Here is a 24,096-nt window from a genome sequence, read left to right as displayed (position 1 = left end):
TCTTCTCTCAGATGAGATAAAAATGTGAGAACTGTGAAATGCAGTATAACATTTTTAGGTTAATTTACTTAGGAAAATCTTTAATAAACTACTCCACTAAGGGGTAGTTTTGTGGTGTCTCAGGATTTTTTCTGCATAACTGAATGTTTAAAATAGCTATCTTTGCTCCTGCATTTTCCTCTGATGCCATAGTTGAAATTTGTAGCAAAGATCATAAATGGATGGTAAAAAAAAAAAGTCAAAGCAAAACAAAAAATAAACAAATGGGGGAAAAAATAAACAAATGGAAAAAAACCCAAAAAACTCCTACATGGAAGTTAGTCTCATACTTTGAAACTAAAGCACAGCAGAGCAGGGGAAGTAAATGCTTTTGTTTGGGAGTAACCTTCAGTACATGATTATCACAGTTGATACGTCAATCTGCTTGCTTTCTCAATCTGCAGCTAGCCATTGCTGAGACACTGTTGTCTTAAGCCAATAAAACAGCGCATCAAGCAGGATGATTAGTGCAATAATTTGATCAATGTCCCTTTCTGCTTTAGAAGGAAAACTTGGTGCTGCATTGGCTAAGTTCTTAGATATAAGAACAATACTTCCAACCAAATATGTATACACTAGCTGTAGTTCAAAGGCTGCAGTGTGCATTTACACTGAAATACTAATTAGAACTGCAAAGTGGACATGCAGAATTCTTGCCCAGTCTGGAAAATCTCAGTCAGCTATGAAGTTCTTATATATGCCCCAACACTGCCATTTCGTTCAAACACACTGATGCAATACAACCCCTATAGCTACATCCCTCTGCAAAAAACTGGTATTTCAATGCATCCTTAAGTATTAATGTGCAATGTAGCCTATTACTAGAGATCACTACATATATGCTATCCTGTTCTCCTTCAGGACATGGCACAGTAATTCTAGTCCTCTGCTTTTAAAGTTTATAGAAATTTGGAGATATTGTATTAGGAAAACAGAAATTACAGAAACTGAAACAAATCAACTTTTGAAATATTGACAGGACGTCTGTCCTAACAGAATTAGCCTTTGTGCTCCCTACCAACACTAACAAAGCAAGCAGGGTGCCTCCAAGGGTGGTGAGATGATGTGCTAATGCTTCTATATGTGTACCAAAACCTGCAAACCTGTCAAAAAGAACCCACATTCCACTACCTCATTTTTACTATTAGATTAACTGCAGCCTTTGCTACTCGACTCTTGCTCATTTTTGGAGATGAAATGCTTTTGAGAGTTAATGGTCACACATGGTATCGTATGTGTCTTTTGTAAATTTTACCCATTGCTGAAAAAACCAGTCCCTCCATGCCCTCTGTTTTGCTGCATGATTTTGCATATAATGGTATCAAGGTTTTCCACAGTTTTCAGAATATACAATGTGACTCTGAAACTTGGGTCGAATAACTGAAATCATGAAAAGCAGTAGGCAAGGGAGGTGGGTTTTATGCTTAAGATGGTTAGAACCACCTCTGACAGCTCTGAAGAGCAGGTTCGAATACAGCTACACTGTAGGCTAAAGAGTTAGATGGGTTCAGTGTATGTGAACTGGAAATCTTTGGGATATATCAAGTTATGGTATATCACAGCATCATTTATATCTAGTTACTGTTCATAGAGGAATAACACATAGGAATTTCTATATTCAGATATGCCTCCAATTTAACTTTAAAGCTAAAATCAATTTAAACCTGGTTTACAATGATGTGGGTTGTCTCAGCAAGGGATAGGAATTAAACAAAATCATTATAAAACAGGTTTCAATTGATTTAAGATCGTCCACATTTAACTAAAACAATTAAACATAGTTTATTCCATGAAACTGAGGCACGTTTTAGAAAGATGAGGCCTTAGGTTTTAGAAAGTTTTTAACTAAAAGAATATAAATGTTACAATATTTTGATTTGTGAAGTTAAAACTAAAAAAAAGGAAAGCTTGAAACAGATTGAGACTGTTCGTACAAAGTTATCTGTACATACCTTTTGTTCCAGAGACTCTTTATAGTTTTTCATCAACCATGTGGCACAAATCAATGCAAAGTTCACTTTGATAAATTACATATGGGATGGAGAATTTTTAAATAATTATAGTCTGAATATTTTATTATATAATCTTAGTATTCCATATGTTGCAATGGCAGTTGGTCAGATTTCATTATATTAAGTAGCATTTTAGTAAAATATAAAAATCAGATTCCATGTTATTATGTCTTAGAATTATGACTTTTAAGTCTGCATCGAGATTTTTAACTAAAGCAGTACTTTAACTGTCTTACAGTATGAGTTATCAAAAGATGTTGTTCTTGTTTTAGCATTTATGTATTAAAGTATTTTAAATTTTTCTGTTTCAGTTTTAGCTCCTTTTCTTCCCAGACTGTTCACTTCAAGAGGCAAGTCACATCTCTGTTAGAACTAATGATTGAGATAGACCAGTCAATTTTGTTTTCTAATATATTGTGAATCTGTGGTTCATACAATCAAATCCACTGTAGTGAGTTAATATTACTAACTTTTTCCTTTTTCTTTTCCTTTTCTATTTTCTAATGCTACAGTAAGGCTCTTAAATACTTACATTTTCTCTTAAGAACCTGAGAATGCAAATTCACTAACAGTTTGTCTTCTGCTTAGTAGGTGATTTTTTCAAAATGAAAAATATGTGGATCTATTCTAATATTGTAAGCTGGCATTCTCAAAAGGAAATATGTTTTAACAGATAATTAATACTCTTTCACGAAACTTTTTTTATTTCAAAGCACCACTTGCTCTAAAATAGGTCATTAAAAAAAAAAAAAAAAAGGCAAACACCAGAATAAATGTTGAACCACTCAGGTTTTATGAATTTTACATTTTAGAAATATGTTCTCTTCCCTTTGTTGTGAAGTTGCAGTTGACTTGATGAGAATTGTTTGTGCACATCTGAAAGCAGATTTTAGCCTTAATGACATTTTTGAAAGATACATGTTCTGTAACTGGAGCACATTTCAGCTATTTTGTCATGTGGCTGGTGGCAACAACAAATAGGTCCCAGCTAATCAAAGTATCCCTGACAAAGTCTTTTACTGCTCTCTAAAGAGCAGTTTCTAGAAAGAAAAAAGGAAACAAAGATAGGAGGATATAAGGCTTTGGGTTATTTTAGGAAAACAAAAGGCTTTGGCAGGCATCTGTCTGGTTATTTGCCTGGGCTCAGTCAACTCAGAATCTGACATCCCATAAGCCATGGTGAATTACAGCCTCACAACAGTCTTGCAAGAATAAATACATGTTATTCACTCCATTGTACGAGGAGACTGAGCATCTCATCCAAATAAACCCAAGGAAAGCACCTAACTGCCTTTAATGCATCTTACTCTTAACATATCTTAACCTTCACTACAAATCTTCTGTTCTTCTTGTACGTCTGTCCCTAGGTGGAAGGAAACCTAGGAAACAATGCAAATGTGCCAGGACGGTGTGAGTGAGACACAGCAGCCCAGCACTGCCCTAACTTTTACCAACTCTGAACTTCAGCATAGAGATATTTCTAGAAAGCAGCATTGCTACTACTAAACAAGGCTGACCTTCCATCCAAGCCAGCATGGGTGGCTATTCCACATTGGCTTGAGGATTAAATGTGATAAGCCCTCTATCCAGACTTCTTGGTAGTGTGCTGAGTGTATTGACTTACTGCCCTGTGCGAGGTCATGAGGATTTGACAGCTTGTATTATTATTAATGAGATATAAGACCTTTCACTTCCAGGTCATGTTTGAAGTCCAGACAAGACTGGTGGTAACCAAACACTATCAACATCTGTTTTGTGGCCTATGCAAAGTAAGCCTTTAGTCTCATTTCAGACAAACTAACAGAAATCAATACAATTTTCAGCAATTTTGAATTGAAAAAAACATTTGACATTGTCATTAGTGGAAATTGGAATAGTGCCAAAAGTTCTACTACTACACAGATTTACAGTTAAAACTGTGTAACAGTACCAAAATAATAATAATAAAAAGTAAATAATTTAGCCCTAAGGGAAACTTTCTATTCCAGATTCAAACAAAGGAGTCATTTACACTTTTGAAATTATTTTGAAGCCTTGCACAGGGCCAGATGCAGTAATTAAAACACTAACACACCAAGGAATTGCATCTACATCCACAAAAAGGTCACAAAATAAGTATTTGGGATGGAAAATTTAAATATGATTTACTCATCTTTTTAAATATAGAATGCATTTAATATTTATACATATACACATTTAGTTACAGTAATATTTCTTATTATGAAAATCTGACACTGAATTTTCTTTACAAGAGTTGACCAGTGTAAACAATCTCTGATAAGCAAAGCTGGTCGGTACTTTTTCTCTACCTATTTTTAAGGAGTAATGGAGGGGCATCTTTTCTTGTTTTTTCTTCTGTTGTCATCTCAAAATTATTTTAAAGTATGTAAGATCATTTCTATTGTTTTTGTTAATGGAGTTGGACAAACAGTAGATTTTCTTAATTAAAGAAAAGAACAATAAATTGGGCCTCTACTGAGAAGACAGATTTTCAAATTATTAGGTTTTGCAGGCAAAACCCCCATCATTTATTTGGGGCCAACCAGAGAAAGTTGTGCTGCATTATCTGCTGTCAGAGTAATGGATTCAAAGAAAGGACCCAATAGCACATTATGTTGTCTCCAGCAGCAACCAAAGCCTACCCTGCAGGTGCTGAAGGAATATCTTCATCCCTGTCAACTCCTGGAGAGCAAAGCATGACAGTGGTTCCAAGAGTGGTCCCGTCTTCACCCTCCAACCTTTCTCCTCCCTCCCTGGTGGGTCCTCTTCTGTGAGGCTGGGAGAGCCCTGCTGCCCATCACACGCTCTCCTTCTACTGCAGCAGCTGCCATCCCTCCACCAGTGACTCTGATGGGCTGGGGGGGTCCCAGAGGTCAGAAAGGAGCAACCACAGGGGAAGCTCAGGAAGGACTGTAGCAAGTATGCAGTGATGCTTCCTAATAATTCTCTCCCAGACTCCAACAGCTTGTACCTCTGAGGCTTCCAGAGTCAGAGGTAGTAGTTATTCTCCTTCTTTCCCCCCAGCCCTATTTTTTTTCTCTCTCTCCTCTCTCTTGCATTTTCTTTCACTTTTTCTCTCTGTTTGGAGGTGTCTAAAGTACCTTAAGCTTTTCCATCTTTTATATTTTTTCTTTAAGAAAGTATGTATGTATGCGTGCACACACAAATACATCAGTTAAATAACGAATATCAATTTCATTAGAAAACACTAAAAAAAGTCAATATTTCTCCTAGTTTTTCAGGCTTCTCAATGGAAACTATTCACTGAATTCAGCATGTACTACTGAATAATTTTCTCCCCTCAAACTCCATTTTTCTTCCAAATTAGAGTTCGAGATAGGAATTTCGTTGCGGGGGTTGCTTATTTAGGGAAGGGACCGGAATGTGGAAGAATAGTCATTCTTTTTCCCTTTTTATGGTAGACACATAACCACACAAGCCTTGTACTTCCAAACAAGGAAATTTAATTCAACCAGATTTCCATAGTTTCTGCTTATTATATATTCAGCTTTTGATCCTCAAGTCTAAGTATAAAAAAGAAAAACATATTTGTATGAGTTTAATTTAGAGTATAGATTCAGGCATAAACTGGAAACAGTTATACTTTTGATATGCAGTTGGCTTTCACACTAAAAACAAAAAAAAAGCCCCACAGTTTCTATAACATACTATTTTTAGATGTCTCAGTGTTTATTCTAATCATTCTTTCTACATTACTGTCCAAAATAGCTTAGTATTTTATAAGTTGGTTGACAGTCACATATGATAAGATTTGAAGAGCCCGTCTGTTTGCACCTTATTGCACCCCACTCTAAGTCTGAGCATCTTCAACTTTCAAAATGGCAGCTGGATTTCCTGCTTTCCAAGCTTTAAAATTAAATCAATTCAAACTTTGTTCTTTTGCATTTATGAATGGCTCTGAGAGTGCTTCACGTGCTTTTACTGTCCACTCATATCAGCCTATTTAATTTATATTTATTTTCCATAACTTGCAAAACTTTTTACTTGAAATCTCCAAGGCTGTGCAATGGAGCCTATGACTGAACACTTGCCTAGTGCACAGGTCTGCAGCTTCTCCCTGGTCCCAAGGTACCACACCCTGGATGGAACTGGTTAGCTTATCAAAGCTCAAGCTGATGAGCTATTTGATGTATAGGACAGAGACTGCAGAAAAAAAGGCCTATATGTAAGGAGCCAGGATCCACTATTCTGCACCTTATTTCACCTTCACTATGCAATTGATTCCCATGTAAAAATCTCTGTCATCGTAGTAAGAACGTATAGGGACAGACCTACATATATAAGCGGCAGGAAGGTATCCAGAACTGTATTAACAGTCCCTATATTTAAAGTGAGCACTTTTGTTGACCTATGGACAGGATTTGGGTTTTTTTTTGCTTTTTTGGTGTGGTTTTTTTCCACCAGTGTTAACAGAAGCAAGCTGAAAAATCAATCAGGGGGACAGTTTGGTTAGTCCTGGGTTTATTAGCCAGAAATTGTACAAGAGGCAGCCTAACCCAGTACATTTGGACAGTCCCCACTGGTAGCCTGTTATGTGAGTGCTTTTAGTTTGGCTTTCTAAAGAAACGAGTTTTCTATGAACATCCTCTGTCAGCCTCTATCTTTATAACTTCTGATCCTGGAAGCCATTTTGAACAAACTTTAACAAGTTTGTTATTTCAGAAGCAATAAAATTCCTGCAATGAAATCAGGTTGTTAAGGAAAAAAGCCTGTACAACACAGCCTGCCACATCAGTTCTCCTTTTGTTAGGTACCAGAGAGTATTTGTGGGAGAGTCTTCAGAAGTTCCCTAACTGTGGGAAAGCAAAATATGCAGTCAACCAGCAGACACAGTTACACTAGAAAACATTCTGTATTGGTTCTGGTGGTGTTTTGAGATACTTAATTTTCAAGTTACAACTATTGCATCTTAGATGATTCTTCCAAATATACCTAGCAAGTCATATGCTGATTCAACAACTTACTTCATTTTTCCCACACACCTACAGGAGTAACTAACCAAATAAGTGAACTTTAAAATATCCAAGCTATCTGAACATAACACTTCCCTTCACTATGGTCTCAAGAAGCGTAAGGCTTACAGTTTATCCTGAAGAGCTTTTCCAGAATGGAGACTAGCAGAAATGAAAGCTGAGGGTTCACATCTTTCATTTCGTTTCTAATCAATTGAACTCTTTTGGCATGACAAGGTACACAAAGCTGGACTGTATAAGATACCTGTCAAGTTTGGTTCATTCAGAGTGGCAACTGGGATGTGATCCCTTGTGTTCCTGACTCATTACAATGAGTTCCTGTTTCAGCGGGATACTGCTATAGCAGGATGCTCTCTCCACTTTATCCTTTCTTCTTCTCACATTAGATATGCTTTTCTAAGTTGTGTTTTTTCTGTTACGTTTGATTAAATAGACAGCTATAGTGGCTCTCTCAGAGAGAAAAACTGTCGCTTATGTGAGCAGGTTCAGCATCACTTAGGTTGAAAAAAAGTACCTTAAATTTTACCTGAAAATTAGGAGGAAGCTAGTGCAGGTCATAGTGCTTTAGTGTAGCATACTCGCATCTGGATGCACTGCTTAATAATCAAGTTCTTTGTTTCTAAACCAGTTTAAATTACTCAGTCCTTCCAAGGTATAGCTTCAGGCAGAGCACACTGTACGTATCTAATTTTGAAGTGCCAAATGTATGCATTGCAGTAGTGAGGTCCCTATCCCAAATATTTAAGTTTCTGGCCAGCTGTAAATCATTAAGGGGAGTCTTGATTATTATTAATACCTGATCATCTGCCAGGTTGGTGCTCAAACATGTCCTGGAACAATACTAAACCCACATAAGCCACTTAGAGCTTGAGCACAGTTCAGAGGTCCTCATGTAGCCACAGAGCTTTACCTGCAGAGGGGGGCAAAAGTTTGTTTTCCGAGTTGCTTTAGGCTGTTAGACACACAGCTAATTGTTCTGTGGGACCTTCTGTGAGAAGACACCTAGTAAGATTGACTTTGTTATGGTGTTGAGCTTGTCTCTGCATATTCTGTAACCGTTCTATTAAGTGGTTGCTTTCTATCATGCCTTGAACTATACGAAGAGATACTTTTTCCTAGGAATATTGTGAAACATGTTTTCCCTCAGGAAGAAGTACTTTTTTACATTTTTCTTTCAATGTGACCAGGAAGGTATGGAATTCAAGTAATATTTTACCTGTGGAGGTGCATATGTCACTTAATTCTAATGTATGGAAAGTATGTATATGTTTGAGATAACTTTTTTTTTTCCTTAAGCAACACTATCTTTAACTATTTTCATAATCTCACAAAAATATGTATTTATTTCTTACTGTTTTATTCACAGTTGTAATATGCAAGATTATTTTTATTTACATTTTCCTTTTAATCAAACACATTTGTTTGCTGTTATGGCACCACTTAAGAGAATTGAGTTGCTGTAATTGTTTAGTTATTGTTGTTGAAAAAGACCATTGAAGTTGATCTTTGATGTTAGTAGTAGTGTTACGTGCTTTATGGAGGAAAGGGGGGGAAAGTGGGGAAAATTTTGGATATCAGGGGCTATACACACTGGCAATGACATTTAAACAAACAATAAAAATCAATCCCTCCCTCACAATATGAAACATATGATTGTGCAAGAGTAAAAAGCCAGCAAAGTAAGCTTGGATATCTCTGAAAACAGGGGAAAGGAATTGGGGCTGTTACTCAAGTGAGGGAGGAGAAAAACAAGATTATAGTCATGTTTAGACTTAGATTATGTTTTTTGCAATCAAAAATTTGTGCGAATTATTCTCTTTGTTGAAACAGTTGAAAATGATATGTAAAGGGAACTGTATATGTACATTCTTATAAGGCCTTGTGTTGAGTGAAGGAGTTACTCCCTGTATCTGCTATAGTGGAGAACAAATTGGGGGCAACCATCCTCATGTAAGTTCAATATATTTACTGCAGAGTCTTTTTAAAGAGTAGTTTGAATCAGATTTTTGACAACAATAGGAACAAAAAAACCCCTAATTTCTGTTAATTGTTTTTTAGGACTCCTGCTTTGTTTACTTGTTATTTACATGGCAGTGCATGTCTTAAATTAATGACGTTAATTGGATGAAATAGTTTTCTGACTTTCCCAAAGGCTTCTGGTGCCTATACTTGTTTCTGCTTGTGTGCTATGCCATTTATATTTCAAGAAACTAAAGTGTATGTGTGTGTGTGTGTGTGTGTTTCGTGTTGTGTAAAAATTGTTTCAAGTAAAAGGATTTGTAGTCATTTTAAATGCAAGTCAGTGTCAGATACACTTGGCTTTAAAGTTAAAGTGCTGAGAGAATTTCAGTTGCCTTAGTTAAGGTACCTTATGAGTGATTTTTAATAGTTATATTTAATATTTAAACTTCTTGTTTAAATATCATATCAATTTACAAATTGTGATTTATGAAAAATTTGATGGTTTACATAGTAAATATATTCATTTTTCCATGTTAAACAGTATATGAAAAAAGATTGCGTGTTTTTCCTTTTAAAACAGTGTCAGCTAAAAATGAAACATGGTGATATTCACCACTTTTTTTCAGAATAATTACCAATAGATTGTAAGATTAAATTAGTCTGACTGATTGGGTATGTTTTAAAAGTATTTGTCCCAGCTAGTATTTTCTCATCTATAAGTAATCACCAACACATTATTTTAAAAGTTACTTTTAATTCTGCAGCAGGTAAATTGCTTGTTTTCATAATTCAGCATATAAAAGCATATATCTTGTCCTACTTAAGTGTAATTATGCCCAATCGTTTTAGCAAATATACTTCTGGTGTAATTTTCAGGCTCATAAATGTAATGCATCCTTAGTTCTTACGGTTAAGAGTGACAGTTTAGGAAAATGAAAATGTTTGAAATGACAAGTTCAAAATATCACTCTTTCAGAGCTTTCTGTAAGAGGGGTAATTTTACTGGCAATTTTACTTTAGCAGACAGCAGGCTTCTTCACCTGATAGAACTTTTCACTTGCACTGACTTTCTTTACTTGCACTTAAAAAATACAAGAGCTGAGATACAAGAACTAAATATGACGACTGAAGTCTCTGTCTAACAAAAATGAGCGGAGAGGAGGGGAGAGATCGCATTCTGCTTTTATTCACTGGGACCTTCTAATCCCACAATCATTTACTTCTGGAAAGAAAATATTATTTTAAAATGTATATGCGCGGTAGCGTTTATTTTAGAAATGTAAATCACATGTGCTGACCACAGGGATCAGGCAAAGCGGAAAATTCTCCATTTGAACAGATTACAAGACCTGTAGATCAGAAGTGATTTCTGGTCTGGTTTTAAGGCTAGAACTTCTCGCCTGGTCGCTGCCCCTCCGCTGCGAGCCACCCTGGCCGCTGCAGAGGAGCTGGGAAAAGGCAACAAAACGCTCCTTAAAAAAAAGAGACGCTCTTGCTGAAGGGTCCCAGCAGCCGACCAGCGCTCTAGGCGCGCGTCCCCCCCGCAATCCCCGGGCTGCCTGGCGCGGCGGAGCAGCCACAGGTTGGCTTTGCCCCCACAGCTGCCAGCCGGCTGGCCCCGGTGTGGCCGGCGGCGCGGGGAGCCCCTGCAGCCCCGCCGTGTGCCGCTGCCGGCCGGTGCCCCGGGCAGCGCGGCCCCCGCTCCGCTCCCGTTGCCTGCAGCCGCACGGGGAACCGGCGTTCGCATCCCCCGCAGAAGCGCAGCTCGCCGCCGCTGCCGCCCGGGGCCGGGCGAGGCCGGTAGCCGCAGCTTGTTATCGTCCCCGCGTGCGAATAAGCCCGTCCCGCGGCTCTTGGCTCAGGTGTGCCCGGCTTTTGTTTCATGACATTATCAACCGGGTTTGGGAAGGAGACCCAAAGCTTCCCGGTAGCTCAGTGCCATATGGAAAATCTGCGGTATTTTGATGATGCTTTATGTAAACATTTTAATATCGGATCCTTAAGATCCAGAGACTATCCCAAAGGGGATTAAAACATAATCCTCTCTCTCTGTAGCTGTAGTGGATTAATTTCGTATTCTCTCAGTGCCTGGCTTGCTCCCTGAAGGCTACAACAAAAAGACTCAGTGCTCCTTAAACATGCTATGGAATTGGAAGTTGTAATTGGAGATTTCCAAAGGACAAGTGTGAAAATGACACACTGTTAATACCCCCTTTTTTTTTTTTTTTCATTTTGGGCTTTCAGGAGGACAAAAAAATCTGAAAAGATTTTTTTTTAACTTAGTTTGAACACCCCCTCCCTCGAAATCCCATAATTTGTTATGCTTTCTGCTTCTTTTTTGCCCAGAGAGAAAAACACCCCACAAGCAGACGTTTCCTCATCTGGAAAGTACAATGATGCTTATTCCTTGTCGCATTTTAATACCTCTGACATGTTTATGTTGCAACAAATCTGAGGTGTCATTTGAGCAGAACACAGGGCAGATGCCAAGGTACTGGTCTGGGAGCTCGGAGCCTTTTCTCGGGATGAGGATGAGGAGGCAGCCAGAAATCCCCGATTTCCTCTGCATTCAGTAAGGGGCTAAGAAGCGACTGTTCCCTTTCCCTCCACATCCACCCCCTGCTTTGGCAGCTCTGCCCTCTTCTCCAGGACGTGAGTGCATTTCGCGGGCACGCTTGCTAGCCAGGATGCACCTATTGTCTTCTCCTGGATGTCAGATTCTAGGTTTTGGCCTTTTGACCATTAAATAGCAGTGGCTTTATTTTTATCTTAGCCGCACAACACCAGGGAAAAGAGCTAATTGGATTAAATTGATGGTCTTCCTTCTGGGATTCAGCAAAGCCCACAAGCGCCTCCTTAAAATGATAGAATAGCGGGTCGTTTCCAGGACGTGTCTTCCGAAGGCGCTTTTCTCCCCGCACAAAGGCCCGGGAGCCCATCACCGTGCGCCAGGCCCGGCCGCACTGCGGGGAGGGGCGAGGGGAGGGCAGGGACGCCCCGCTTGAGAGGGCAAGTGCTTCTGCAGGGCAGCGAGCCGCTGCCTGCCCAGACCCCCCTTCTGTAAACACAAAGAGAGGGGGCCTGGGGAATAGAAACCCAAATCCACTTGTAATCGTACAAGAGAATCGGGCGTAATTACTCGAGCAACCTAGATGAAGATTGATGAGGCTTTAAAGCGGCGTTTCGGATCGATCCCCCCCGCCCTTTGGAGCCTGCAGCCGGGCTTCCCCGGCTCGGCTCGGCTCGGCTCGGCTCGGCTCCCTTCTCACCGCGAAGGGAGGGAGAGAAGATGGAGGCGAGACGGGGAGAGCAGGAAAGCGAGCCCGACGCATGTGATTCCGATCAGCTGACTAGGGTCAAGAGGCTACCCCGGTTTATTAGGAGATGGAAAACAATAAAATGAAAGAAAATAGAGTTCGTATCAATATTATCCAGCCTGCCACGCTGGGCTGCTGAAAGCTGTCACTGAAACCGTGCGTTTGAGCTTCCCCTCGTACACACAGCAGCCCGTGCCTCCCTCTTTATTTATTTTGCAGCGTAAATGACAAAACATTGTGCAATACGGTCGCAAATTGGGTGTTACAGTAAGGTAAAACATTAACAACATGACACATAAATGCTCCGGTACAGGACTAATTTGGGCTAAGCGAGTAATTTGAAGCGTGGCTTGCAAGGTCTGGTAGTAAAGCGTGCGTGCGGTGCCGGAGGAGGCGGAGAGGTGGCATCCGTGCCGTTATCCCCGGCGCGCGCTGCAGCCCGGGGCCCTCCTGCGCACCCGCCGCCTCGGTCCCCAGGGAGGCGAGTGCCCGGGGACGGCAGCTGGAAGGGGACGAGGGCACTCCTTACCATCTGAGCGAGGTCTTCCTGACGGCAGAGGAGATTTTAAAAACAGCCAGACCCTTTTTAGCATTCGTTGAGGGGATCGGTTTGCCAGTTCCTGAAAGGCACATCAGCCGATGTTCCCGGCTTCTCGGTGTCGGGGCTCGCGTTGTTTGTGTGTCAGATGTGTGTTTGTGCGTGCGTGGGGATGCGTGTGATCACGTATGTGTATACAAATCACCCTACAGGCTTTAGCGGTTAAATCTAGGAAAGTGTTTTATATTTCATCTTTTCTTTTCGATAGAGCAAGTGAGCTTCCTAAAGACGGAGGTTGTCAGCTCTAACAGTAGATTGCATTCGTATTGAAGATAAGATGGTGAAAAAGTGATCCCCCTTGTTTTCTTTTGCATGAAAGCAGAAGTTTTTTCCTGAATTAAAACCTAACAATTTGTGTGCGGAGAAGGCTGCCTTTTATAACGGGTTTTCCCCATCCCATCTTTTCAGTGCCCGTGCAAGCACCCCGTTAAGCAATGTATTTGAGCGAAACACTGTTACAGTCATTTTAAAAGGATTAAGTGACAGCAAGCTGAAATAAAAATGATCCTGCCGCAAATACATTTAACGATGCTAGCCGTTGCGGTATTGAAGTAGGTGAAAAAAGCAAAAAAAAAAAAAATCTTTCGCGATGCTCTCGGAGTTGAGATCTGGACCCACGGCTCACGCTCGTGCCCCCGGGCTCCGCGGGGCCGGGGTGGCGGGGCGGGGGGGGGGGGGGGAGCGCTGCGGGGGGCGGCGGGGCTGCGGGGGCGGCGGGGCTGCCCTGCGCCAGCCCGGCCCGGCCCGGCCCGGCCGCCGCGGCGACCCCGCGCTGCCAGGTCGGAGCTGCGTGTCGCGGCTATCGCACATAAACAGCGATAGTGTTAACGAGGAGCAAAAGGGCATGAAAAGGGACGGGACCTACTTCTAAGAGGCAGCTATTTTTCACTCTTAACCCCTCTGAATTTCGCTGCTGGTTGATTTATCTGGCAACCCCGGAGCTCACAAAGTCGCTTCTGTCCTGACCGCGGAGTTCAAAGCGCTGACCGCGGGCAGGAAGGGAATAAACACGGCGGTTTACAAACGAAGTTTATTAGGGGGCTCGCCGGGCGCTGGCTTGGCGGAGGGAAGGGGAAGGGCCACCGGGGATGGGCCGGCCGGGCGCCTCCAACCTGACGCCGCTGCCCTTGCCTTGCAGGCCCCGTGGTCCTCAGCACGCCGGCACAGCTCATCGCCCCCGTGGTGGTGGCCAAGGGGACGCTCTCCATCACCACCACGGAGATCTACTTCGAGGTGGACGAGGATGACCCGGCCTTCAAGAAGATCGACCCCAAGGTGAGTGCGGCGGGCGGCTCTGTCCCCGGTCTCGGTGCCGGTCCCGGTGCACGTGCGCCAGGGCCGCCCCCTCCCTCCAAACTCCGCTCCCGCCTGCCGCCTCTCGCTGCGTTTCATTAAAAAAAAAAAAAAAGCGCAATGTATTAATGATGTTAAATCCTCTATTACGGCAGCATGCGCGTTTTCCAACAGCCTTTCGCTCGGTGCCTTTGTATGAACGTGGTCAGATTTAGTAGTTAAGCCAATTGCTCTGAAATCCCTGGAGGGAGCAGCAGTCCCAGCCCGCAGCTTGCCTGAGACACAGCAGCGGAGGGTTTTACCCCTTCCGAGGATACTGGAGAACCCCGTTATTTCAAGAAAGTTAGTTGCCATGTAAGAAAATACGGCGCATTTTGTAAACACTCTGACTGCTGAAATGCAAGTTAATGCTTATTTTCTAGGGGTTAAAAAAAAAAAAAAAAGGAATGTACCCAAGGCTCGATTCCTGGGAAAGCTCTGGGTTTTTTTTCTGAAGTCATTTACTACTACCGATTCCCCAGCGCCGCCCCCCCCCCCCTCCGCGAAAACCTCCAACCCAGCCGCGGCAGGGCAGGGGTGCGTGACTGGAGCAGGAACCTCTGCGTGGCTCCCTCCCCGCGGGGGCAGGGCGGGGGGCTGCCGGGGGGGGGCTGCGGAGGGACGTGTGTTACCGGGCGCTCCTCTCGCCTGCATCTCTTGTTACTCTTATCGCTGTTGCTTTATTTCTTTGTTACTGCGCTGGAAAATGTTAGAAGAGAGAAAACGGGGAAGGTACTTTTACAAAGACCTCGGGGGTCCTTATTCTGCAGAAATATCGTAAATAATTGGCAAGAAAAAGCTAGCGACCTCGTCTGAATATGGTTGTAATAAGGTGATTTCTCTTTAACGAGTCATTTCTCAAACTCGGAACTTGCTTCGCAGTGCCGGGGGTGGGGGGTGGGGGGTGGGGTGGGGTGGGGTAAGAGATCCTGTCAGAATCGCTGGGTGTAACGGTTTCTAAAGTGCACCCACTGGAAATAGTTGCTAGTGGGTGTTAGACAGGCGATCGGCCCCTTTCAGCACTTGTTGACTGTTCGGGTACTAAATAAAACCGGCGTTGTTATTTTGCGTTTTGCCTATAAAGCCGCTTTAAAGAAATGCATACTGAGGAGGACCAGGCGTGGCAGCACGGACAGGCACTTTTGGATCGCTTGCAGTTTTGTAAGCATGTACATGTTATTCCCTTTGAATGCCCTGGGAGCACAGAGTTTTGATTTCTGGGAGTGCAGCTGGCAATCTTATCACATTCATAACGGATTTGTAGGTCAGAGTAATATTGTTGTTCACTTTATTGGTGCCGGCTTGAGCCTTTCACCTACAAATTTTATTTTCTTCTTTATTACTACTTGCGCCAAAATGCTACTTTTATCAGGCTCACTGCTCGCTCAGTACACCGACTGCTTGTACGGGTATGTTGCGTTTCCTCAGCTTTGTTCAAAACCGAGCAGAGACACATCAGTGCCGCAGAGTAAACCTTTCGAAAAGAGGTTTCTTTTCGGACGGCTCAAAAAGTGTTACTGCCTTAACAACTGCATCGGTATCTGACAGTTGCTGATGGTCATCTGGAGCTAAATTCTAATGTGTTTGCACCACCAGTATTTCCCTGTTCTACAAAACTATTCAAAATGCAAAATCAGGCAGCAGCCCTGAAGGTTTCTGCTTTACAGGTTTTAAGCAACTCTCCACAGAAAGGCAAAATTCACAAAAGCATAGCCGCCTCTGTTGGTTTTTTTTTTTCAAGTAGAAAACTTGATCCGGTATTGAAACGCTTACCCATATGCATTTTACTTCATTTATTAGCTTGTAATTAAATAAATCAGCAACAGAAATTAAAATCTAAATCACAAAAGGTGTATCCAGTGTATTTCAAGTGCATTTTCAAATATATAATTCCAATATTCAAGCGTTATTATATAAGCAGAATCCAAATTTCTTTTGAATATATTTAAATAACATTTCAAGTATATTTATGGAATGTTAGAAATAGAACAAGCAATATATATGAAACGAAAAATGTAAACTTGTTAAGTTCAGACACTTCAAAAGACAATTAGCAAAAGTACCATGATAAAATCTACCTTTTTAAATGGTATCTTCTCTTTAGCAGAAACTGTCCTTGAAGTATCCAAAATGGCAATTTAACTTCTGTTCACCAAATCACAAAACACCAACATCCACTATTTCAAAGACAATGTGAGATCACAATATTTGATACAAATTAAAAGGTACATTAGGTTTTGTTCAGGTGGCATATCCAAATAGCTTTTACTCACAGAGGGTTTACATAAAAATACCGGGTTTTTTTATAATCCGTTGGTACCATTTCTGGGCAGAACGGTCACAATCATGTTAAATTACGGCCAATTTTCCTTTCCAGGTAACACAATTTCTTTTTTTTTTTTCTTCTTCTTTCTTTCTTTTTTTCTTTTTTTTTTTCCATGGGGAACTGCAAAACTGTGACGAAGATAAGAGGAACCATACTTGCTGTTCTTACTTGCTTTTCTTTGTGAAGAGCCTAAACTATATTCCTTTTTAAAAGAGAGTTATGATTTGCATTGTCAAGTGACAATATTTGACTTTTCGAACAGGCAGCTTAAACTTCATCGGGAAACAAGCAGATTGATCGGTCGGGCCGCTTTTAGAGTTACCCTTTAAAGTTTCTCCAAACTTTTGGGGTTGGTAAGTATTTCCCTAGCCAGTCGCCACGTTTGTTTGGCCGCGTTTTCCAGGGCCGAGTGAGGTTTGCCCTGAAAGAGGTCTAAGTTGGGCAAGAAGTAATGCGGGCACCTCCTGCACTGGAGGCAGGAGATGAGCTGCAGTAAAATCCCGTTGAGCCGGTCCCCCAGGCACGACTCGTCCCAGTCCGATTCGCGGGGATGCTTTTCGCATTCGTAGGAAACCAGAGTCTTCATGTGATAATTATTCAGGGGCTGGCCCGGCAGCTCCAGGTGACGGTCCCGTAAGGTTTTGAGGATAGAGAGGCATTTCTTCCTGCAGCCGCCCATCTGCAGTCTGTTCTCGGCTTCCGCGAACTGCAGCACCCAGGCATCGCTCTCGGCCGAGCTCTGCTTGCCGGCCAGAGAGTGGCACTCCTTGGATAAGAGGTTGAAGCCTTCCGCCTTGACCTCCGCCACCCTGTTGGGTCCCGGCCAGGGGATGTGGGGAAGCGGCCAGTGGGCAGCACTCCGCGGCCAGATCCCCGTGCATTTGAACGCCGGAGTGATCTGCACGACGTACCTATCCCTGATTCTCAGCTTCACCTCGCTGGTGTCCGCCACCATCTTTACCACGTCTCTGTAACTGCACTTATCCACGGCTTGAGCCACCAGAGTCTGAAATCTGGACCGGATTTTGCGAGCGGAGAGGTAGCCAGACGCCGTGATGAACTCCACCCAGAGGGACATACTCCTCTTGCGCCCGTCGCTTAACTTTAACACCGCGCAGCCCGGCAAGGAGCCGTCGTCCACGAAGTTGAAAACCCCCATTTGGTTCAGGTACAGCACGACTTCAAACTCCGTGGGGGAGATGACTTCCAACCCCTCGTAGCGATTGTCCATCTCGTTCAAGGAACTGATGAAGCGAGGCTCCTGCACCTCCACCTCCTTCAGCACGTCCGACACCACTTTGCAGACTTCTCGGATTGTTTTGGCGATGGCAGCTTTCCTGGCTTGGCATTTCTCGTTGTAGTATTTATTCAAATGATACACCAGCTTGGCCTGGGCCGCGATCATGTTGGGGCAGAGATCCGGATTGTATACCGGAGTCTCGCAATAGGCTGTGGGATCCAATGCGGCTGCTAAGGCTGGAGCCAACTTCAGAGGAGAAACAGGCTGCCGCACTCTGAAATGTAACAAATGTTTTTCAAAATGCGCTGGGGCTGCTGCTCCTCAGATGCTCTCTTCCTGCTTTTTTAGATCAGCCGTCTTGAAGTGTGTGTGGCGGCGGGGGGGGGGGGGGGGGGAAGGGGGGGGGGGCGGGCGGGGGACTGGAGGGGGCGATATTTTTCCTCCCCCTTTTTTTAAAGGGTCCGTGAGTGAGAGGAAAGCATCGAGAGCTGCACCTTCCCCAGCAGCAAGAAAAACAAAAGTTGCACTGAGACACAGTGAGGCTTCCAGTAGTCAAAATAATAAAACCTCTTCGTATTTATTTATGTTTTCCCGTAGTAATCACTGTGTGTATGCAGGGTGGTTAATCAGATGGTGGAAAAAAGTGCCGTGTGTGTGTGTGTGTGTGTGTATATGTCAGAAGAAGCTGGCTGTTGGTTTGTATAAGAGCCCAGATGCACTCGTGTGGAAATTATAAAGGCAGGGCCAGGCAGGCGGGCGGCCAATCGCCACTGGCCTCGTCACTGCAGCCTCTTTCAGCTCAAACCCGGCTAATTAATCCCTCTCTAGGAGATAGATATGTATACACAGACACACACACACACACGCACACGCAGGCACATATAGAAAGGTAGAAGGTTACTAGCAGAAAACCCGCCCCGGTCGTCTGTGGCTCGGAAATCCAGAGAAATGGCTCTCCTTTGGGTGCAACTCCAAGGGTACTGGCGTTTCGCAAGGACCTGGCAAAACTGTGCGGCTCCGCACTGAATCCCCGCCTGCCTCCCCACGGCCGGGGCGGGAACGCAGGTGTATTAATGGGCAGCCATCAACTGGGGAGCTGCGGACCGGGCTCGCTCCTACAGGAGCAGAGGCGTAAATTCATTAACTCACACTTGGCGCCACATCACGCTGTCCTTTCCTCCTGATAGTTGTCTGTAACTGAAGCGAGAAGTTGCTGTGTTGGGGTTTTTTTGTTGGTTTTTTTTCCCTCTCGTGAACCGGCCAGTGAACAAGGCAGCGCATTCACGGCAAATTTAGTGTCTTTCGGGATAAAATATTACGCCAAAGTCCACGATTTGTATTGTTTTAAAAGATCTTCTGACGGGCTGTAATCGATTTTGAGGTTTAATGCATTTCGGCATTGTCTCTGCCTTGCTTTTTGTGTTTGTACCTCATGAAGGGAGAATCAATCGCTAAACGTATCCGTCAGGTCTTTTTCACGTTCCCTCCAGAAATCAAGTAGCAGATATGAACGGTAAATCTAATCTGCCAGTTCTCAGCCTCGTTTTTATATTCCGTATAGCTCTCCAATATATTGTGAAGAGTGGATGTTCAGCTGCTTTTTGAGACGCACTAGAAGTATCTCTGAATTTCAAACCTGGACGATTTATCGTATGGCGAGCGCTGCTAGCAAGCTGCGTTTAGTAAATGTGCACACGGGAGGGATGCTAGCGACTGCAAACGTGCTGGCACGCTACTCATCTGACAGTTCGGGGTTTCGTGCGCGTGATGTGTAATTAGCAAATTTCGCTTTCGGTACTTTAAGTGTTAGTAATCGGGACCTTTATTTGTAAATAAGCCGGGGTGGCAAACTCCTCTGCTTTGCAGCATTCACTGAGCTTCACTACGAGAGAACCCCACATTACATTTTAAGGAAAAAATAAACCAGCAAAGCTCTTAATCGCTTGGAATCTTTAATCTACTAACCGATTACTAATTCTTAAAGTAACTGCCACGGGCATATCCACCGTCAAGGAGAAGCCATACCGCAAAGAACATTTCACGACATTTATTCAGCGCATCAATGCGACCAACTTTATCGCACGTAGCGCAGGGTTCCTGACTTTGGCCCGCTCGCTCCGGCGTCTGTGCGGCTGCTCCCCGAGCCGCTGCCCGGGAGGCAGCTGATGCGGGACCGCGTGCTGCCCGTTAGCGCTGCGGGGCTGGGGCTGGCTCGGGGCGCCTCGCTGCAAACCCGCAAGTGACAGGTCGTCCCGAACGAGGAAGCTCTTCTCTAACCGGCCGCAGCCCCCTGGCCGACGGCGGAGGGGCGGCCGCTGTCTGGCTGCTACGGGCGAAGAGGAGCTGGTTTCCTCCAGGCAAAATTTGCTCCCTCCTCCGGGTAGTTTCCCGGCCGGGCGCCGGGCGGGACACACGTGGCTCCGCCCGGCCGCGGCGGGTCCGGCTGTGGCTGCGCCAGCGGCGGAGCGCGCCAGGTCCCGCCGCCTCCCGAGCCGCCCCGCAGGAGAGCGGCCGCCGTCCCGGCTCGGGGTGCGGGGCTGCCGCCTCCCTCCCCCGCGGGCTGCGGGCTCCCGGGGGCCGGCTCCCCCCGCCTCCCCCGAGCACACACTTACGGGGGTCCCGGCTGGGTCCGAGGGGACAGGCGGGCACCTCCCCGCCGCCGCCACTGCCGTCCCCCGCAGCTCTTACCGGCGGCTGCCCCCGGGCGCGCGGGGAACCTGCCGCGGCGGCGGGGGACGCGGTGGGGGACGCGGAGGGGGCGGGGGCCGGTCCTCTTCCCCCTCCGCGGGCTGCGGGCGCGCCGAGCAGCCGGCTCGCCGGCACCGCCGCGGGCCCCGTCGGCGGGCGGGGAGGGGGAGGCACCTCGCCGGCCTGGCACATCCCGCCCCCGCGGAGGGGGACCGGGACGACCACCCCTCCCCCCCCCTTCCGCCCCTCGGGGCCGGGGGCGATGCAGGTCGCGCCCTGCCCTCCGACACGGGCCCGGGGCTGGCCGCAGCAGGGCACGGCTGGGCTGTGCGGAGGACGGACAAGCGGCGAAGTTGGGTTCAACTCCGGCGGGCGGGTCCCCGGGACCGCCTGGGGCGGGGGAAGGCCCGCGGCGGTGCTGGCCCCGGCCCCCGGCCCCGGTCCCCGCCCCGGCGCGGCGGCGTGCCCGGCGGCGGCCGCTCGGTCTGGGAGCCGGCCGGCGCGAATCCTCCGGCCCTATCTCGTCGGGGGCGGCTTCTTTGCGATTTAAATGAGAAAGAGCGCCTTCCCCGCGAGGTTACATACAAGCGCCGCGTAAAAACGAAAGTTACAGCGGGTGGACTAAAGCTTGTCCCTTCCTCCGGGCTCCGCCGAGGGACCGGGCTTTCCCCGCGGCGGGGGCGCCCCGGTCCCCCTGCAGCGCCCGGCCCCGCGCCCGCACGAACGGTGCAAACGCTTCGGGCCAGGGCCGGGTTGTTTTTGCCCCCTGGGTTTCAGCTCAGTAAATCCGGTTGCTAAAGGCAAAAGGCGATAGGTGGTACCTCTGAGCTGTCGGTGGTCTTCATTTTCATAAAGTGGCAAAATTAATGTAAATAAAAATTACGTCTGATATCCTAAATCAGAGCTTGCAATGCGTAATGCTAAGATTAACCTATGATACCAAGCAATGCAGGTTTTACTTACTTATTGTATCTTGGTGGCGATGGGCAATGACTTGGCTTTAGCCTTGGGTGGGTGATGGTTAGCGCTAAAAGTTGGTATTAACGTCTCTACATCGTTTCATTTCCCACATACACAATAAACATTTGATAGTTTGGAAATGTGTGGATTTAGGCATTGCTGACACCAGTCAACCCCTGAAATGTGACTGCTAAGGCGACCCGATCGTTTACATGACAAGAATTTGGTGGTTTGGTTTAGACTCCAAAAATTATTATCTGACTGTGTATGATATAAACCAGGAATATTTCGGAGCTTCTGACCACTTACTGCAGTTATTTTTTCCCTGTAGTTATTGATGTGTCCTTCATAAATTACAAAAGGAACACCTTTTCATCACGGACTTTTATTTTTATATGTATTGAGTTGTTTTGGAAAATTGAGATTATAATCTCAAATCACCTCATTAAAACGATGATTGATCATTTGTCACGGTAACGGTACCATATGATATTGGTGACTTTTACCAATTTACTTATTTCTAGTTATTTCTCCCTAATTGGGGGTACTATAACAGTATTTGTTGAACTCTGCTTGTTATTTCAAATCTTCAAACTGCAGTGCCTTGTCACACAGTGCTCATGTTAGCCAAAAAGTCAAATGGTGTTGAAAATCTTCGACTGCAGGTACTGGCCTATGCCCCTAAAATGTAATTTGCAGGGGGGGAAAAATAAAGTTCTCTATATAAATTTCACCAATAATTTATTTTCATATGGTGAAAAGTGTAAGTTAAAATGCACATGCAGATGCAGACACATGCAAAGTGCTTGCATTGATATCACTTTATATTTCTTATTATATAGCGATAGTTTTTCCACACACAACTGCTCATGAATTTTAAATTTTTATTTTTTAATATCTGCCTATTGCACTAGGGAGCTAGGAAAAAAATGAAGCCGAGTTGATTAAATTATTTATCCCTACTGCTGAAGTGAGTTTGAAGGCTCATTGAATGTATCTGATTTCTTGGCTCCTCTTTCTCCCCTTCCCCCCTCAATTCATCCTGGTTATTTCATCCATATCATCCTGCCAGCAACAATAAATTTACTTTTTTTCAAGTAGAAAAACTAAAGACAGATATTTGTGCCGAGTTTGCTTTAAGTGTCACATTATATAAAATAGGCAGCATCATTTTTTTTGTGGTACCTGCAATTCTCTGTATTCTTATTTTGTAGTTTACTGTTTGCCTCCACTTTCAAATTTAGGAAGAAACAAAAAGTTAAGTTTAAATGTAAGTTGCTATAGTGTTTGCAAAAGTGCAATTTTAATGGACTTATACACTCTCTACTTAGAATTTTGGGTATAAATTTCTCATTAATTATGTATGCAAACATTTTTCTTCTGCTACCTAGTTTACTGCAGATGCTTTTTACTTTTTTAAAAAACTGTGATATAGCTCCTTTTTACAGTACACAATTAGCATTCATTAGTGCTGAATCTAACACATGTATGTATTCTCTTCCCATTAAAAAAAAAAACAAAACAACCACCAAACAAACCATGAAAAGAGTTTGCATTACTGTTGGACTTGGTCATCCTAGGTCTTATGGATGAACTGTTAATGCCTTAAATTCCTCTAATCTGCAATCTGTTAAGGGAAAAAACCAGTAATTGATTTGTTTTCTTTAAAAGTTATGTCTCAAAAGTAAACATGGAGCTTGCACAACTGTAACTTTAGCTAGAACTGCAGAAATATTCAAGCAGGGGAAAAAATGCATTGAATTATTCATTTGGTTCACTTCTCCATCAGCTTCTGCAAAGCCAGACATTCCTTAAAGTACAGTGTTTTATTTAAGCAGTCCAACACTAGGGTTTTTTTTTTAGATCTCCTGCTTGGAGAATGCTCTTTTCTGCTGAACTGTGAGAGGAGGGTGGAATCAGTGGGGATTAGCGCCTTTTAATCTACTACATCTGTAGTGGGTCATCCAACGCTGCAGAACTCTCATTACTCTCTCATGCTGTATATGATTAAATGACTGAAAATATTCAATGTTGACCTTGAAAATAAAGCTGTATGTGTTGGATGAGCAGCTTCCGAAGACTTCATGTCTAAACTAACTTTTCCTCTTGGTAACCTAGCCCCGGAATATGTTGTCTGAGATCAAAACTGAAGTGTGGGAGCATTTGAAATACATCATTATATAAATTATGGCACCCCTCAGCTTGTTCATGCTGTATTTTATGAGTGACCCAAACATCTTTCTAGCCCAGTCAAAATAGGAGGGTGGTATGTCTTGAACATACTTATTTTTGTGAGTGGTGTTTTTGTGTAAGCTGGTTTCATATCAGCTAGCAAACAAAACTACATCATCTTGTAGGTAGCTGCTAGAGCTGTTGAAATCAGCAGAAAACATGTTGCTTAACATCTTTGAACATTAGCCTATAGAAAGGTGTAAGTAAGCATCATCTTTTCATAAACATTTTGTCATGTTACGTGTTTATTGCTGCTTTTCATGCTGCTGATACTTTGGGCATGTTAAGCCCCTCTAACTCAAAATGAAACTTGTCCTCTCCCGTTACGATAACATGGGTATGGTAAATTACCTATGTAGCTCACTTTATCTTGATTTAGCTATAAAAAGACATGCC

General features: G+C 44.1%; 2 protein-coding genes across 4 annotated transcripts in view; one reads left to right on the top strand and one right to left on the bottom strand.

Moving 5' to 3' along the window:
* Positions 1 to 24,096, top strand: part of NBEA (neurobeachin) — a 509,659-nt gene that overhangs the window by 341,994 nt on the left and 143,569 nt on the right. For 2 of the 3 annotated variants that reach the window (XM_027792046.2, XM_005241160.4), the window contains exon 41: positions 14,061 to 14,197. In XM_027792046.2, the coding sequence (XP_027647847.2) occupies positions 14,061 to 14,197 (137 nt within the window). Of the gene's footprint in view, positions 1 to 2,362; positions 2,402 to 14,060; positions 14,198 to 24,096 lie in introns of all 3 variants that reach the window. The other variant, XM_055802616.1, reaches the window with a different exon arrangement.
* Positions 16,033 to 21,245, bottom strand: MAB21L1 (mab-21 like 1). The gene has a single exon (XM_005241159.4). It carries the CDS (start codon positions 17,983 to 17,985, stop codon positions 16,906 to 16,908), a length of 1,080 nt encoding a protein of 359 aa, XP_005241216.1. The 5' UTR covers positions 17,986 to 21,245; the 3' UTR covers positions 16,033 to 16,905.

The sequence above is a fragment of the Falco peregrinus genome, chromosome 4 (assembly GCF_023634155.1).
Source record: "Falco peregrinus isolate bFalPer1 chromosome 4, bFalPer1.pri, whole genome shotgun sequence".
NCBI lineage: Eukaryota > Metazoa > Chordata > Aves > Falconiformes > Falconidae > Falco > Falco peregrinus.
This window is presented reverse-complemented; position numbering and strand designations above follow the sequence as displayed.

What these genes read in the sequence shown, in the direction of transcription:
- MAB21L1 (XM_005241159.4), bottom strand. Translation starts at nt 17,985, where the DNA reads ATGATCGCGGCCCAGGCCAAGCTGGTGTATCATTTGAATAAATACTAC.